This window comes from Talaromyces amestolkiae (genome assembly GCF_001896365.1).
Source record: "Talaromyces amestolkiae strain CIB chromosome Unknown scaffold16.1, whole genome shotgun sequence".
In the NCBI taxonomy this organism is placed as follows: Eukaryota; Fungi; Ascomycota; class Eurotiomycetes; order Eurotiales; family Trichocomaceae; genus Talaromyces; species Talaromyces amestolkiae.
In genome coordinates this window covers 1-14,640 of record NW_024468052.1, presented here as the reverse complement: position 1 = coordinate 14,640, position 14,640 = coordinate 1, and the positions used below count along the sequence as shown (strand labels likewise).

General features: G+C 47.9%; 5 protein-coding genes across 5 annotated transcripts; 2 read left to right on the top strand and 3 right to left on the bottom strand.

The window, feature by feature from the left end:
* Positions 1-61: 61 nt before the first annotated feature.
* BHQ10_007545 (uncharacterized protein) lies at positions 62-466 on the top strand (the record flags this gene model as incomplete). The annotated part of the gene is made up of 2 exons (XM_040880252.1): positions 62-130; positions 194-466. The coding sequence occupies 2 exons, from the start codon at positions 62-64 to the stop codon at positions 464-466; spliced, it is 342 nt and encodes a 113-aa protein (XP_040736048.1).
* Positions 467-684: 218 nt separating this feature from the next.
* BHQ10_007544 (uncharacterized protein) lies at positions 685-1,896 on the bottom strand (the record flags this gene model as incomplete). Its single annotated transcript, XM_040880251.1, has 4 exons — positions 685-784; positions 1,134-1,434; positions 1,496-1,625; positions 1,696-1,896. The coding sequence occupies 4 exons, from the start codon at positions 1,894-1,896 to the stop codon at positions 685-687; spliced, it is 732 nt and encodes a 243-aa protein (XP_040736047.1).
* A 575-nt stretch (positions 1,897-2,471) lies between these two features.
* On the bottom strand, positions 2,472-6,316 carry BHQ10_007543 (uncharacterized protein; the record flags this gene model as incomplete). Its single annotated transcript, XM_040880250.1, has 2 exons — positions 2,472-3,881; positions 3,932-6,316. The coding sequence occupies 2 exons, from the start codon at positions 6,314-6,316 to the stop codon at positions 2,472-2,474; spliced, it is 3,795 nt and encodes a 1,264-aa protein (XP_040736046.1).
* Positions 6,317-10,548: 4,232 nt separating this feature from the next.
* On the bottom strand, positions 10,549-11,859 carry BHQ10_007542 (uncharacterized protein; the record flags this gene model as incomplete). Its single annotated transcript, XM_040880249.1, has 1 exon — positions 10,549-11,859. The coding sequence occupies one exon, from the start codon at positions 11,857-11,859 to the stop codon at positions 10,549-10,551; it is 1,311 nt and encodes a 436-aa protein (XP_040736045.1).
* A 1,475-nt stretch (positions 11,860-13,334) lies between these two features.
* Positions 13,335-14,228, top strand: BHQ10_007541 (uncharacterized protein; the record flags this gene model as incomplete). Its single annotated transcript, XM_040880248.1, has 1 exon — positions 13,335-14,228. The coding sequence occupies one exon, from the start codon at positions 13,335-13,337 to the stop codon at positions 14,226-14,228; it is 894 nt and encodes a 297-aa protein (XP_040736044.1).
* Between the last annotated feature and the right edge of the window lie 412 nt (positions 14,229-14,640).

Below are 14,640 nucleotides of genomic sequence, written 5' to 3'. Positions count from 1 at the left end.
TGGTAAAGTTCTGCGAGAGAATCTGTACTATGAAGGCAGATGTTTCTGTTTCCCGTTCCGTATGGCTGCGTCGAAAGTGCCATCTCTGATCAAGGAGCTTGGACAGGGGACAAACTATGACCGTATCGAGGTATGTCCTTTTCCCAAGAGATTCTCGATTTAGTAATGGCAAGCCCCTAACAACGTCTATTAGGTCGCTAACCTTGCCGATCGGCACTACCTAGGGCCTGAGCGAATCCTGAGTCTTTACGGACCACTCCTGCAGGATCCATTGCGAAACTCAAAAGCGACGTTGATAATCTTGTTTCACGACGCTACTGCTGAGATGCTTTTCGCCGAGCATATCCCAACGCCAGAGTCGACTCACATTTGCGCCAGCTCCTGCCAATGGATCGAGAGGAGATATTTGGTGCTGGGCATCACACTGGAGCATTCCACACGTTTGCGAACGCTCACCGCTTTTTGATTGATTCGGAGCCAGCCTTCGAGAGGTACATGAACCTATACCGCCTTAAGGAACTTGGAAAATCCGCTGGCGTGAAGATGAAATCGAAGCACACGATTGTCGAAAAATGGCCGATGCGGTTAGCGAAACGTCCTACAACTCGTGAATTTGAGATGCTCTACTGGTCTGGACACGAGGGCTCAGAGAGGTGTGTTGAATGACGCAAGACTCGTTGATTGTTAGGCCCCTTGAGTACCGAGGTAGACGATGGACGAAGGGGCGTTGTTTGTAGGAGTAGACAAGATGATTTTGCGAACAGCCTTTGGATCTTTGTCGGGCCTGTTGACCTAATGTATCAGCTGTTACCTAGGTAGTGGGAACGAATTTTCAAATCGGTTCCTTTGCAATGCATGAGAGCTTAAAGACAGTCATTTCCACTCAATTCATTCGTTCCAGTCGATAAGAAAGACCTAGTAACACATAACGGATGAATGCACGCAATCGGTTATAAATGCTCGCAAAGTAGTATATCGTAACAAATACATTTTTCATTAGAAGACGACGCTCCAGACCAACCCAGACTCCCTCTTTTTCCTATCCATCAAATGAGATGCTTCGATCTATTCACCGTCAGTAATTCCATATATTCATGATCCTCCCGTTTTTGTGCAAGGAAAGGGAAACAAACCTGAAATAAGCCCTCAAATAAACAACCTGCCAAGCACCCAACCCCATCAACATACCCATCGTCCCAAATGCGAACCACTTAACTCTCTCATTCGTCGACTCATTCGTGTCGCGCAGCTTCTGCTCGCGATGGCGCAGGTATTCCATCTCATTTACGATTTCGCCGACTACCTCTTCAATGCGGCGCAAGTCGGTTTCGACGGGTTTTAGTTTCTCCTGCGCTTGGATGCTGGACCAGTCGCGGGCGTCAGCGCCGATTTCGATGTCGAGTTCGATTTCGCGGGAGACGGGGCCTCGCATGTCTGCACGTCATCAATTAGCAACATTCTTCTTCGAAGGCGGGTGTGGTCAGGAAAGGCGTACGGCGTGTGTTGGTCACGGTATTCTCAAAACAGACGTCAAAAGCCGTGTCTGCAGGCGACGTGAAGGCCTGGCGAGTCTCGCCGACAATGTCCTTGGGACGACCGTAATCATTGCCCATGGCATCTTTGATCTGCAACCCCAATCTATTAGCCCAGCCACAGCAACAGTCGCAACGATTGCCCAAGCAGAGTTAAACATACATGCATATTAACAAGCTGACCATCGCCCTTGGTCCCTGACACAATCGCCGTGACGACAACGAGCTGCCCATTCGAGACGAAATTGCGAATGCATCGCTCGCTCTTTGACGACGATGTAGCCGTAAGATCGAATTTAAGCGCGGAGCTCAATCCGAATAGAAACAAAAGACCAATGATGGTCTTGAGACTGAATGCCATCATCGTGTTGTGCGTTGATGATCGTGTGAGTCCTTGAAGGTCAGAGAAGCCAGCTAAACATAAAGCTAACATGTTACCCGAAATAGTCTAAGTAAAGGGGGCTTGGCTTGGCGTAGTGATCCCGCGGATTATCCTTGTTCCGCCCTCCTCTGTTTGATAAGTTTATCGCTATATGGATGAGAGATATAGTTAATATATTATTGGAAATACTATCGTTGTCTTCATTGAATATCATCTCCTATATACATACATCATAATGTAACAGCTAGCTAGGCCTCAAAAGCCGAAAGAGGCGAGTCCCAAGATACTCCTCTTATAAATAGGGAGGTAAGATACCCTTAAAAGATAGAACAATGGGCTCTGAACGGAAGGAAGGGAACAAAAATCGAGCGAAAGATTTGTTGAAAAGTTTTCAAGGAAACAAGGTATCATCAGTGGAGACGTACAATCAAGGCAAAAGGCAGTTGTATAAAGAAAGACAGCGAAATCAAAATTGTGAAATATATCAGCGGGAATGACTTGCAGCGCTATATAGATCGCAAATCGCAAAGTGATGGAAATTATATAAGTGTCAATAGCTAAGTCTCCAGCCTCTTGCGGCGGAAGAACTTGGAAAAGGTCGAGTCCTTTCTCTCCTCCGACATGACTGTAGGAGGGCGGGAGATAGGCTGAGGTGGAGCGGTGTTTTTAAAGAAATCTGCGAGGGCCGCAGTCTCGCTTTGCCGCGACGGTCCATTTAAAGAAGGCATAGAAGGTTGAGAGGCAAGCCCGCGCTCGCGACTGAGTTGGGCCGAGTAGCCTGATCTATTTGTTGAGAATCCATTTGACTGTGGGATTGGTGGGCTTATTTGCGGCTTGGCCACTGTCTTGGCGGATCGCATTGATGGCATTGACTTCTTGGTCGTGGGGCTCTTATCGGTAACAGTATTGCGTCTGAACCGATTCGTAACGCTGGAGATGCCCGACCCAGAAGACTTAGGAGGTATTGGGTATGAAGTAAGAATGAACGGTTCGGGGGCCTTCTGGGTGACTGGTGGTGGAACAGAGTTCAAAAAGTCAAGCAAACTTTCTTCCGCTCGGGGTGGCTTCGGAGCTACAACAGGTTCCGAGAATTCCTCCTCATCTTCTTCATCAGAAACGTCAATAGCGTACGGGTCTCGGGGACCACGGCGCTTTCGTCTTGGGATAGGCGGTGCATCGGAAGGACCGGACTGTGAAAGAAGGGGTGCCCGGGAACTAGAAGTCGATTCGGCGCCTGTACTTGCAAGAGACGGTGTGACTCTAGTGTCGTTTTCACGTGCTGCTTCAATCAATATAAGATCTTCTGAATCCATGGTATTCCTGAAGGGGGCGACCGTACGCGGTATGCGATGAGTAGATGCGCCCGGAGGGCCTTCTCTAATAAAATCAATGAGGTCCGATGTTTCGCTGCTATTGTGACCGGCCGGTTCACGGGCTTGAAGCCGTGGTCCCTTCTTCTTGAGCGAGCTAGAAGTTCTGGGCTTGGCTGTTGTCCGCGAGGAGAAGGACTGAGCGGTGCCAGGTCTGGAGGAACTGAACACCGAGCCTGAACCATCACGAACATGGCCATTAGGTCCCACATCTACTCTGGGTCCAGTGGCACGAATGAATTGTGCAAAATCCCGGACGGAATCACCCCCCACTCGGGCTTCTCGAGCTTGCTGCATAGCGACTTTGGTCCGACTTGAGGTTCGACTGACGGGACTAGCTGTCGAATGTAGACTTGTAGGGCTGGATCTCTCAGAAACGGTGTCGATTGCCGAATGTGATCTTGTGGTCTCTGCCAATGAAGGAGGAGCGGGCTTCATGCGAGGTACAGGAGGTTCTCGTTCGGTTGTCGAACGCGGCGAGGGAATTGGCTGTCCAGGAGGAGCGGTAGTCCTGAAGAAAGTGGCCAGGTCAGATGTATCAGTACGATCCTTGTGAACGTCGTTACGGGCGGTATTCCAACGAGGCGATCCGGGCAGCTGCGCAAATGTTAGCCATCGTCTAAACTCAGTCACAGATGAGCACCTACTTCAATCTCTCGCATAGTGCGAGGGGTCAATGTGAATCGTATCGTCTCGTCGCTTTTGATAAGCTCGTCTAGAGCAGCCTCGTCGACGTCCTCACTTGCAGCAAATCTGCTGGCATCTGAAGACCTGCGAGGGGGAGCGGGCAAGGGCACGTCGGTTTCTCCAGGATGACGACCGATGAGAACCTTTAACTTGTTGGACACATTCGATGCTCCTGAACCCGATGTAAGAGGTCGCTTCTCGCTGATGCTGGTAGATCGACGGGATTTAATGGAAGACTGCGATGTAGCAGATGGTGGATGTACACGCTGGACTGTAACCCGCTCACGACCAGTAGATTGCTCGTCCTGACGAGGTTGACTTCTGATTGAGGCGGCGTGTGAAGCGGCGCGAGAAGGTGTCGATCGATAGACGCTGCCCTCACTATCGTCCGAAGTTGAATGAGGAGCTCCGATGCTCTCTGTGTACAAGGAAGATGCGTATCGACTGGTGGTTGACGAGTTGCGTGGAATATTAATATTCTCTTCGAGTGATGTCCGTATATCCGTTTCGAGTTGACGTGGATGAGAGGTAGGCGCTATTGCATGTGAGCTGGTTGGTGTCTTCACCTGTGCATGAGACACATCATCCACATGGGTAGAATTTTGCTGCGTCGGAGCAAATCTAACGTCATGAACCACTTCACCCCCTTGCACCGTGGCTGGCGATGGCCGACGATCGTCACGATAGTCTGCGGAGACGCTCTCAACCATATAAGTACCGGGAATTTCTTTTTTCGCTGTCTCTTTGGATTGTTTTCTTTTTGGTCTCTGCATGGAAAGATTGTTGAGTTTGGGTCTCTGATAAGTTCCTTGCCCTTCAACAATCTCATCTCCGGAACCACGACGATCCTGCTCGGATTGGGTCGTATCTTCACTGCTATCCGTTTGCTGGACGGTAGCAAGGGGTTCCGACTTGTCTGGTGAAGATTCTTTCGAATTTTCTTTTAGATCCGAAGTCGAAGTTACGTTCTTTGCATCCCTGGATGGAGGCTCCGTGGCCACAACTGCCTCAGTCGGCTCCTGTTCGGTCACTGTTTCTAACGATGGCAATTCACGCGACGGCGAACGGTCGCCCTGTTTGAAAAGTTCAACTTGAACAGGAACAGACTGTGATCGAACATGCTTCGGTGAATTGGTAGCCGGCCACGTCCCAGCCCCAACTGGGGACGTGGGAGTGAATGATCCGGAACGAGAGACAATCAGACTGCGCGGGCGCACTATTTGAGCAATGGCAGCTTGCATTGTTTCAGCTTCTTCTACATCTACCCACAGTCCAGGTACCTCGATTTCATCGATATCATTGTCGTTGATGGGCAATGCAATACTTGCAGGTTCGACCGATTTTGGTCGGCTCTCTTCCTCTTCCAGGGGCTCCTCCAGTCTCGGATCTCGACCATACATATCATCCGGATTAGCAAGGCCATTTTTGCTGCTCGGAGTAGTGCTTCGTCTGATGAACGACTCTCTGGAGAAAGATCTAGACAGCGTTGGCGTGCGGATTCCTTTTTTCCAAGTTCTCCACAGCCGACCCAGTGTGGTGTTTAGAGCTAATTTTTCCATGTCGCCCTCCTCGACAATCATCTTCTGGCTGGTTCTTTCGGCATTTGGCAATTTAGAAGCGAGTCTTGCCGCTGAAAACACCCTGTTGCGAGCATTTTCACCCGCAATGACTAGCGCATGCTCTCCGAGATACTCGATAATTGAAGTCAGGAAAATCGCAGCAGCTGGTGTGATATTTCCGGCATGACCAGAGAACCGTCTTGGTGCGCCGCCGGTCTCATCCAAGCCTTCTCTAGCGATATATTCATCTTCCTCCTCTTCTTCTAGGTCACCGAGTCTAGTGTAGACCATGCATCTCAGACGAGCCAGTTTCCATGCTCTGACTAGATCGAATTCGCCGTGTGGAGCGCGGCCGCCTCGGAATTCTTGCAGTTCATCTTCTTCGCCATCGCCCATATATTCACCAAGCTCTTCATCGGCAGCGGCTACCACCTCCTTCGCCAATCGTGGCTTCAGTACGTCGGCGATGGCGGGACGGAGGGCGCTCAATTGTGTTGATTTGGCCGATGCCAAAAAACTGAAAAGCAAATAGTCGAGGAAGCCGTTCAAAAGAACAAGACTGTTGGAATTGATGCATCCTTCTTCTCCGTCATGGGGGATGACTTCGTTTTGTTCCATATCGACGCTGATGATCTGGGAGGCAGACGAGGCAGCAATGAACGCTGGGCTAGGATCGACAGGCGGTGGGGATGACAGCATAGGTTTTGCAGGAGCATCGCTAGAGATACTCACACTCCGCGAGCGTGTTAGGGGACTCATATCCCCGTACTCTGAAGGGCTCCGCATTGTGGCTGTCAAGTTGATCGGGATTATGTGATAATAAACGAATGAGCGAAATCGGGTATATAGACGGAAGGACGTATAATTATAAAACGAACGGACACTGAGTAGTCATCGTCCACTCAATCACAATTACGCTGTTGAATCAAAGTCAGTCTTATCTGTGCATTGTAGGCTGTTCGATATGAGACGAGAATTGGGTACATCCAGATCCGTGCTATGAGCCATTTGGGGTGGAATGAATCGAATGGTAAGAATATCGGTGTGACAATTCAACCAAATTACGTACCTTGAGCACACAGGCTTTCCAGCATCCCGAAATTAGTATACATCAAAAGAACGAACTGAATATATAAATATAGGGAATAGACAATATACAAGAGACGAAGATATCAACAGGACGCTGGCCAAGGTCAGCCGGCGGTGTCGTGGGAGAAAAAAAGAAAAAGGGATTATCTCGTACGGTTCAGGAGACTGGATAATAGAGTGTGGTGGCTAAGCTACAGGTGGACACTAGGAAAGAGGCCGCCCGCTCTGTAAGACTAAGACCAGTCAGTGCAGCGTACTCCGGAAACCAGCGTGGTACTGTGCTTCCGTGCGCGGTTCCACGGAAGAATCCAGACTATTTGCTGCTTAAGCTTGGTTTATTTCCCTACTACGTACGTACTCCATACTGCTAGTGCTAGGTATGTAATACTAGTTAGTTACTCGTCGTGATTGTCTGTCCCTGAGAATCAGAACTGAAGCGGCGGTTTAAGTCTTGACCGACCCACTGATCGGCCCACTTAAGTCTATCATTTCTGGAGCCCGTGGCTAATGTGTGGCTCCGCAAGGATAAAGGAGTCCTATGGTTCCGTCCGAGAAGGCTCAATTTTGGTCCGCCGACTTCAGACCTCAGACTTCAGACTTTAGGGTTGTGATCGCGAGGCGAGATAACTGTCATACAGTTAGTAGGGAGTACTCTGTACACGGACGGTGTTTCTTCATCCTCGTTTGGCCCCATATATCAGAGCCAGACTAAGCTAGTTGTGCTACTAAGTGGGAGTAGTGAGTAATATCATGCATTAGCAAGGAGTACATACTACAGAGCAGTAAGAATTGGCGATGGAAGCCTGATCTCGTCTTCGGTGGCTCTAGCCTCTTTGGGACTGCCTTTGTGGAAGGAAAACTGCCGGTGGCCAATAGAATCTGTTCCGGACTGGCGATGGTGGGGCCAACCACACTCCAGCAGTCCACAGTATGTACTAGTCGTCTCGTGCAGCCCCACAAATTGCCGCAAAGGGTAAACGTACAGAAATGATGAAGTTCTCTCTGGTACTTACTATCTATTACAAAGTACATAGTGTTCCAGCGCTGCATTGTTAGTTTGCCGATAGCTACATAGTACTGTAGGCAGTACGACTAGCTAATGAATGATGATGATGATGGCGATGACCTGGGAAGAAGCTGATCCGCCGTGCCATGGGCTCCGTGTGTATGCTATGCACCATCATCACACAAAGACAGGCATCACTCGTTTCATTGTTCTATATTTTCAGCTGGATCAGCTCACGGGTGCAGCTTGAGGCAATTCGTCAAACGAATCAGCTTACTACTTATGTAATGTGTTTGTCCGAATTGGGGTCCCCTGCAATGCAATGAGATCGGACAATCAGACATGATACGACAACGCAATTCTTGGACAACGATTAATAGCCGAAGCTCTTGGCACTGCAAACCCACTGCCCAAATAACTAACTACGTACTAACGTCAGTCAGTAAATGATGTACGGATCGACTGCGACACACGTGGAAGGCCGCCTTGTCTGAATCAGGCAGTACTCCGCCATAACGGCACAACGATGGAAGAAGAAACCCAAAATCATCTAAAACACCCGCCCTACTAACGTATCTCATCTCGCTTCTGGTACCACGATTCATGCGGAATTATGCGATGTAGTCTGGTACTAGTAGTACCGACAATAAAATAGTAGACGCCTCCGAAGCTGCAAAACTTGTATCGTGGCTGAAGCTTCAGTATCTCGAGTCATCGTACAAAATACAGAATTGTGGGGACTCAAACCTACCCCCTATTACGGGTACTATCTAATATGGAGTACGTAGAAGTGAAGAGATGAGAGACTCGCCGAAGACTCAGTTCGAAAAGTCATTGGAGGGTCGTACTCTGTGCAACGGTTCATGTCTGACTCGAATGAGGTATTAGTTAGTGGTGGCTCGCCCACCCTAGCCGGGCAATCCGTAGCTTTGTCCAGGCGCACAACATGAACCACACACTTGTTTCTGTCATGAATCCAGTTTCGAGAGGAATTATTTTTGTTGTAGTGATGTGTACGTGGTACCTTGAAACACCTGCGTGAAGCATTCCAAACGCCGGTCATGGAGTCCAAACCTCTGTACCCCTGAATAAGGGCCGGACCGCAAAACTCATTCCACTAAATCTATATCAACCCCAACCTTGGAAGTTGTTAGTTGCCCAGCCATCTTTTTCTTTTCTTCTTCTTAAAGTGCAGATCACAGGAATTCTCCGAGCACTCCTGCCTCGAAACGAGCTTCAAACCTGCCGCGGTCCCCCGCACGGCATCGGCAAAGACCTAGCTTATCCATCCAACGGCGTCTAAGTACTGATTTGAAACGTCTGGCGGAMATCGTCATTTCAATGTGCGGGTTGAGAAATTGACATGAGCTTAATCCTGAACCCAACAAAACTGCAAACTTGAGATCCACACACACAAAATCCACAAGATTGTACCGAAATTATATGGCCTGAAGCTATGAACTTGACAGGGCAAGACTCAAACATGTTTCACCATCAATTGACAGGACAGATCCACTGATGCTGATTCCCGTTCGGTAAAGTTCTTGGGTATAATTTTCAACGGCTATATATCCTATTCGGCATGGCATCTATATTAGGGGTCTTATTGATGGAGATACGTCGATAGTCTGGCTGTTGGCGAGGGACCTGACAGCGTTGTGATCCACAAGACGCGGCATAGCGGCTCATCATTCATCAGACCCTGTTTCATGATTCCCAGACGATTTAGAGACAAGGGTTTTGGATCGGGGAGGGTGAGTTGTGATTAATTGGGATGTTGAATTGGATGTGATAGCAGTTGTGCATATGCATACGTGCATCTCAGACTAGAGAGCAACTCACTTCCTCCCGTCTTACTGGGTGATCTACCACCGTCCCAAGGGCGTACGTAGTACGTACTCCTCCAACCAAAGCCGGTAAGATGAAGTGGAGATCGCACAGCATGTCGATCATCCCGTCAAAATTCCAGACCGTTCAACTCAGAAAAACCTGATCATCGAGCCAAGACTAGACAGAATACTACTACGAGTAGACAACAGTCAACGTCCACTCGGCTGGATACTGATATTCAACCAGAAACCTTCCCATTGGTCACACTCTCAAAGCGCCTGGGGCTCCGGAACCACGGGTTCTGTACCCTTTATAACGATGGTCGCGGACACTATCCAATTGAGTTTTAAGTAAGCTTTGTTTCTAGTATTTGATTGTGAAGATCTAGTCGGCACGGACGTGCCAAAGCCACAGCGACCGACGCTTTTAAATTAACTATTGAAGAGGTTCTCCAACCGAGTATCGAGACTGAATGCACGAACAACAATTCAGTACTGACTTGTCCCCGTGGGGAGGGGAAGGACTTTTCGTCCAATGCTGAAATGTGAGAATCGTGCCTCGGATGTTTCTGTTTGCCACTAAGTACATAGTTAAGGTTGCTGTGTGCTGTTTTACTGCCTACTGTTCTTCCGGCTCTCGAGAGTTCTCTGTGGGCATCAGACTCGGACGTGACCAAGCGATCAACTGTGTAGAACGAGAAGCTATGTGCGGGCGAGGTGGATGATCTGCCAAGCAATGCGACACCGTGATGCTCATACCTAAGTAGTTACAGGACTAGAAAGTGATAGTAGGTAGTACCAGAGTAAATGACTACGTACTCTTCTGGCTAACGTACATGGTTATGGTACGAATGCAGATCTAGAATGCATGAATTGATAGCAAGAATAACAAAGTCAATAATAATTGCTAAATACATCAATGAAATTTGCTCTATGCCATGTTTATCCACGTAACTTTTGTATCGCTCAGCCGATGTACAGGCATGCTGATAATCGCTGAATCGTAGGATATCTGTTTGCTGGTCACCGGAGCCAGCCACTACCGTCCCCTTCTCTTTTCAGTATTGTGCGATGATTCAATCAAGTGAATCAGTCTACACCATTGACAGTTGCTGGTTCGTTTCCTCGATCGCTTCATCTTTTTCAAGTCTCCTAGCAAATTCCTCTTTAGGTGATGGAATAGCTGAAGCATCGTACATGTATATTTTCGGATGTTCCAGCGCGTAGACGACGCCGTCCGCGAAGAAGCTGAGTTCATCCTTGCCGATGCTAGCAATACCGTCTAGTAAGCGCTCGGACAAGAGGCCTTCGACTCTGTTTAGGAAAGTGGACGGCTGCATCTGCAACGATGTAGGCATTTTTTCTTGCATTCGCGAAGCCTGGGCGAGGCGAACCAGCTCATCAAATTCCTCGCGCAAGACAATATGACGGAACATGCCAATAACATGCTTGAGTGCTTCGTCTAGAAGAAAACAGCCTGCCGAGTCTGTTTCACCTTCAAAAAAAGGCGACAAGAAGCGACCTTCTCGGAAGCCCTGTACACGATCATGAAGACACGACTGATACTTTCTTCTCGTGTCTCCATGGATACCGTTGACGAAGGCGATAAAAAGCTGTCTATCAACTTCTAACATGTCGCGAGGATAATCTTTCGCAAGCTCTTCAATAATCACATTCGCAATAGACGTCTCTTCATTGACAGAGTCCTCGTCGGTGTCTTGATTGTCATGAGCAGCTAACCCCCGGTGTCTATCCGTAAGTAGCATCATCTCATGGAGTGTCATCTGAGGTGCTTCTTCAATTTCGTCGTTGATTTCTTCATCAGGAAGCTCAACGGCGTCGATGTAGGAGACATCGGCGTCAAAGCGCACGAAATTCTCGAACGCAATATGCGAATCATCGAATTGCAGATCGTTGGCGTACCCGTCAAGCGCTTCGTCAATGTCATCAAAGTCTTCGAAGTCGTCGAATTCAGAAGCGCTGTCACAGGGATCATATGGCGAAGTTGCATTTTCGAAGTGGTCGTAGGAATAATCCTCAAATGCAAATATTTCATCGCCTTGCAGCGCATCTTCTGGATATTGAAAGGCACGCTCACTAAACTCCACATGCTCGGCAGCCTCTACTCTAGAGTCGTCTGATTCGTAGCCAAAGTCTGTACCACTGAGGTTGTGGGCCGAGTTTTGAAACTTAAAATGCTGCTTAGGAGTGTGTGGTATTGGTATCCCGAAATCGGGCAACGTAGTTGATATGTTCGTGAGGGCCGTATTAATCGTACCCAAGGAAATGTCGGAGACGTCGTCGGAAGGGCAAGAGCTGTCGCGAAGAGAGGAAGCAGTCTGCGATCGCGGGAAAGTGGTTGGAAGAGAATTCCACAGAGGATGATGTTTCACAAGGGCTTCCATTTTGACAAGCGTCTTTTGTTTCGAACCTAGAGTCAGGAACCCCGATTTCAGATGTGAGGTTGTTGCAAGAAAGTAGAATGAGGGCCTTCAAAGCCAAAATTGTTGAGAATGAGTCCGTTATGGCCTGAAGATTGCTCGAATGCGATTTGACTGTGTGTGAGATCGAAAATAGAGGGGCTCCGGCCACGAATAGCACGTGTGAAGTCCATGGTGGGAGGTGTAGAGGAACAGTGACTTAAACAACCGGCAAGACGCCAGCCTTCGAATGAGTCAGATACATATCAATATTGGAGATTTGAGTAAAGGTAGTGTGCGAGAATATGGGCCGTTGTCCACGAATCCGGCTACAGTGCCTTTTTGATTCGTGTTATGTTTTGAGTGTTGTAGTTGTAATTGTCGTTGATAAGTCACGGGTTGTTCTTCAAACGATCGGGAAGAGCAATCTTTGTGGAATGCAACGAAACGGCGTTCTTTGAGTAGGAGACGCGTCACGAGACGAATTCGAGACTAATCGGTCGGCAAGGACTCCTTTAGACAAAAAGACTAAATATGATGCTGCGAATATGTTAATTTGCGAAAGTCCGACGCCGAAGAGGGTGTATGAGGAATATCGTGAACTGAGATCCCCGCAATCTGGTGACTCGGTTCGCTGAGCGGAACGAATCGTCGGGCCTAGCACAGAATCCGTATGCTGATAGATGCCAGAGTCGTCTTTTGGCAGCTTTGAGGTAATCAAAGTCGTGCTCTAGTAGAATTAAGCGTTGTGTGGGTGCTGTTGTGTGGTGTGGTTAGGAGTGAGGTTGGCAGAGTTTTGGAAGGGAGAGCGAAAGAGGCCTTGCCATCATGACTCTTCGTTCGTTTTCAGCCAAGGCGGGAGGCATCGGCGTCCGGGCCGGCAAAGTAACGTCACATGGCAGCCTGATTGACAAGGCCCCCAACATCCCGCCAAGCCTCCTTCCATCGCCTTCTTTGCTTACTTCCTGATTGATCATACTTATGGGTCGTTCTTGTCTACGCGAGAATATTCTGATCGACAGTCAAGACACTTCGACGTAGCTCTGCAGCTTCCAGATCTGTTGGCAAGTCTTTCAGTGATTGTGGCTTGCAGGGGCTGCCTTGGGCAGCTTGTGCATTATCCGATCCCGAGGCCATTCGGATCACGAGGACGACGACCATGGTGTCTTTTTACTAACTACACATTCATTTTTCGAAAGGGTAAACAATTATGTCTTTACTTGACAGGAACCAACACGAGGCCTGTTTCAGAATGAAATACAGTAAACCCTGGATATAAGATCCCCGGCTAGTAGCACAACCCGACTTATAGCACCAAAAATTTGAAAAATTTTCGTTCCCCATATAAATGTGCGTTATACCTGGATATTAGCTATAAGCACAATTTTTTTGGAGCCCCCATACAAAGGTGCTTATATCCAAGAAGAATATTCACATTTCCAACCTCAATTCTTTCTAATATGGAGCAACAACGCCATCAACAACGCCGCAAAGCTATTCCCAACGAGTGGAAAGCAGCGCTACGCGCTCAAAAACGAATCTATCCACATCTTAGGCATCAAGACCTCGCAAAGTGGTTTAATGACACGTACAAGCACCCGATCGACCGGACCTCGATTACACGAATCCTATCGCCGAAATACGCATTTATTGACGATCTCCAAGAGCATCAATTGAAGGATAAACGACGCCGTGTTGAGCAGTGGCCGGAACTAGAAAAAGCTGTTATGGACTGGATAAAACATACTGAAGGCGAGGCTCCTATCTCGCAGGAGGCCATACGTTATAAAGCGCAACAATATTGGGGACATCTCTATCCCAATAACCCTACACCATCATTTAGCAATGGCTGGTTATATGGATTTCAAACACGGAATAATATAAAGAGCCGGAAACAACATGGAGAAGCTGCAAGCTTGGCTATAGACGCGGCAAATCAAATGATTAAGATACGTCGACTTCTTACTTCATATTCTCCACAAGATATCTTTAATTGTGATGAATCTGGTCTATATTGGAAGTTATATCCTGACCGGAGTCTTTCAACGCGCACTTTACCTGGCCGGAAGAAAGATAAGGCACGAATTAGCATTCTTTTTGCTTGCAATTCGGATGGCTCGGAGCGACTCCCTCTTTGGATTATCGGCAAGTCAAAGAAGCCACGGCCATTCACACAGGCTCATATTGAGCCTCAAAGTCTCGGTATCCAATGGCGGCACAATGGGAAGGCATGGATGACTGGGGAAATCTTTAAGGAATGGCTTCGTGAGTTTGATAAACAAATGGCTGGTCGGAATGTGATTCTATTAATGGATAACTTTTCTGCGCATGAATCTGCTGNAATGGCTTCGTGAGTTTGATAAACAAATGGCTGGTCGGAATGTGATTCTATTAATGGATAACTTTTCTGCGCATGAATCTGCTGTTGATGAGATTGAAAAGGATTTAAAGCATACGACTGTTATATGGCTTCCACCTAATTCAACAACAAAATATCAWCCTCTTGATCAAGGGATTATACGAACTTGGAAAGCGCTATGGAAGCGAGCCTGGGTTCGATATATTATTGACGAATTTGACCGTGAAATTGACCCTTTATCTACAATGACAATCCTTCGTGCTGTACGGTGGGCAGCTAATATGTGGGATCAATTATCTCCAATAACAATTGCTAATTGCTTCAAGAAAGCTCTTCATAACGAGACTGAGGAGGAGTTTGAGGCMGCACTTATAATCCAAGATTTACAGAATAGTCTACACGATCTA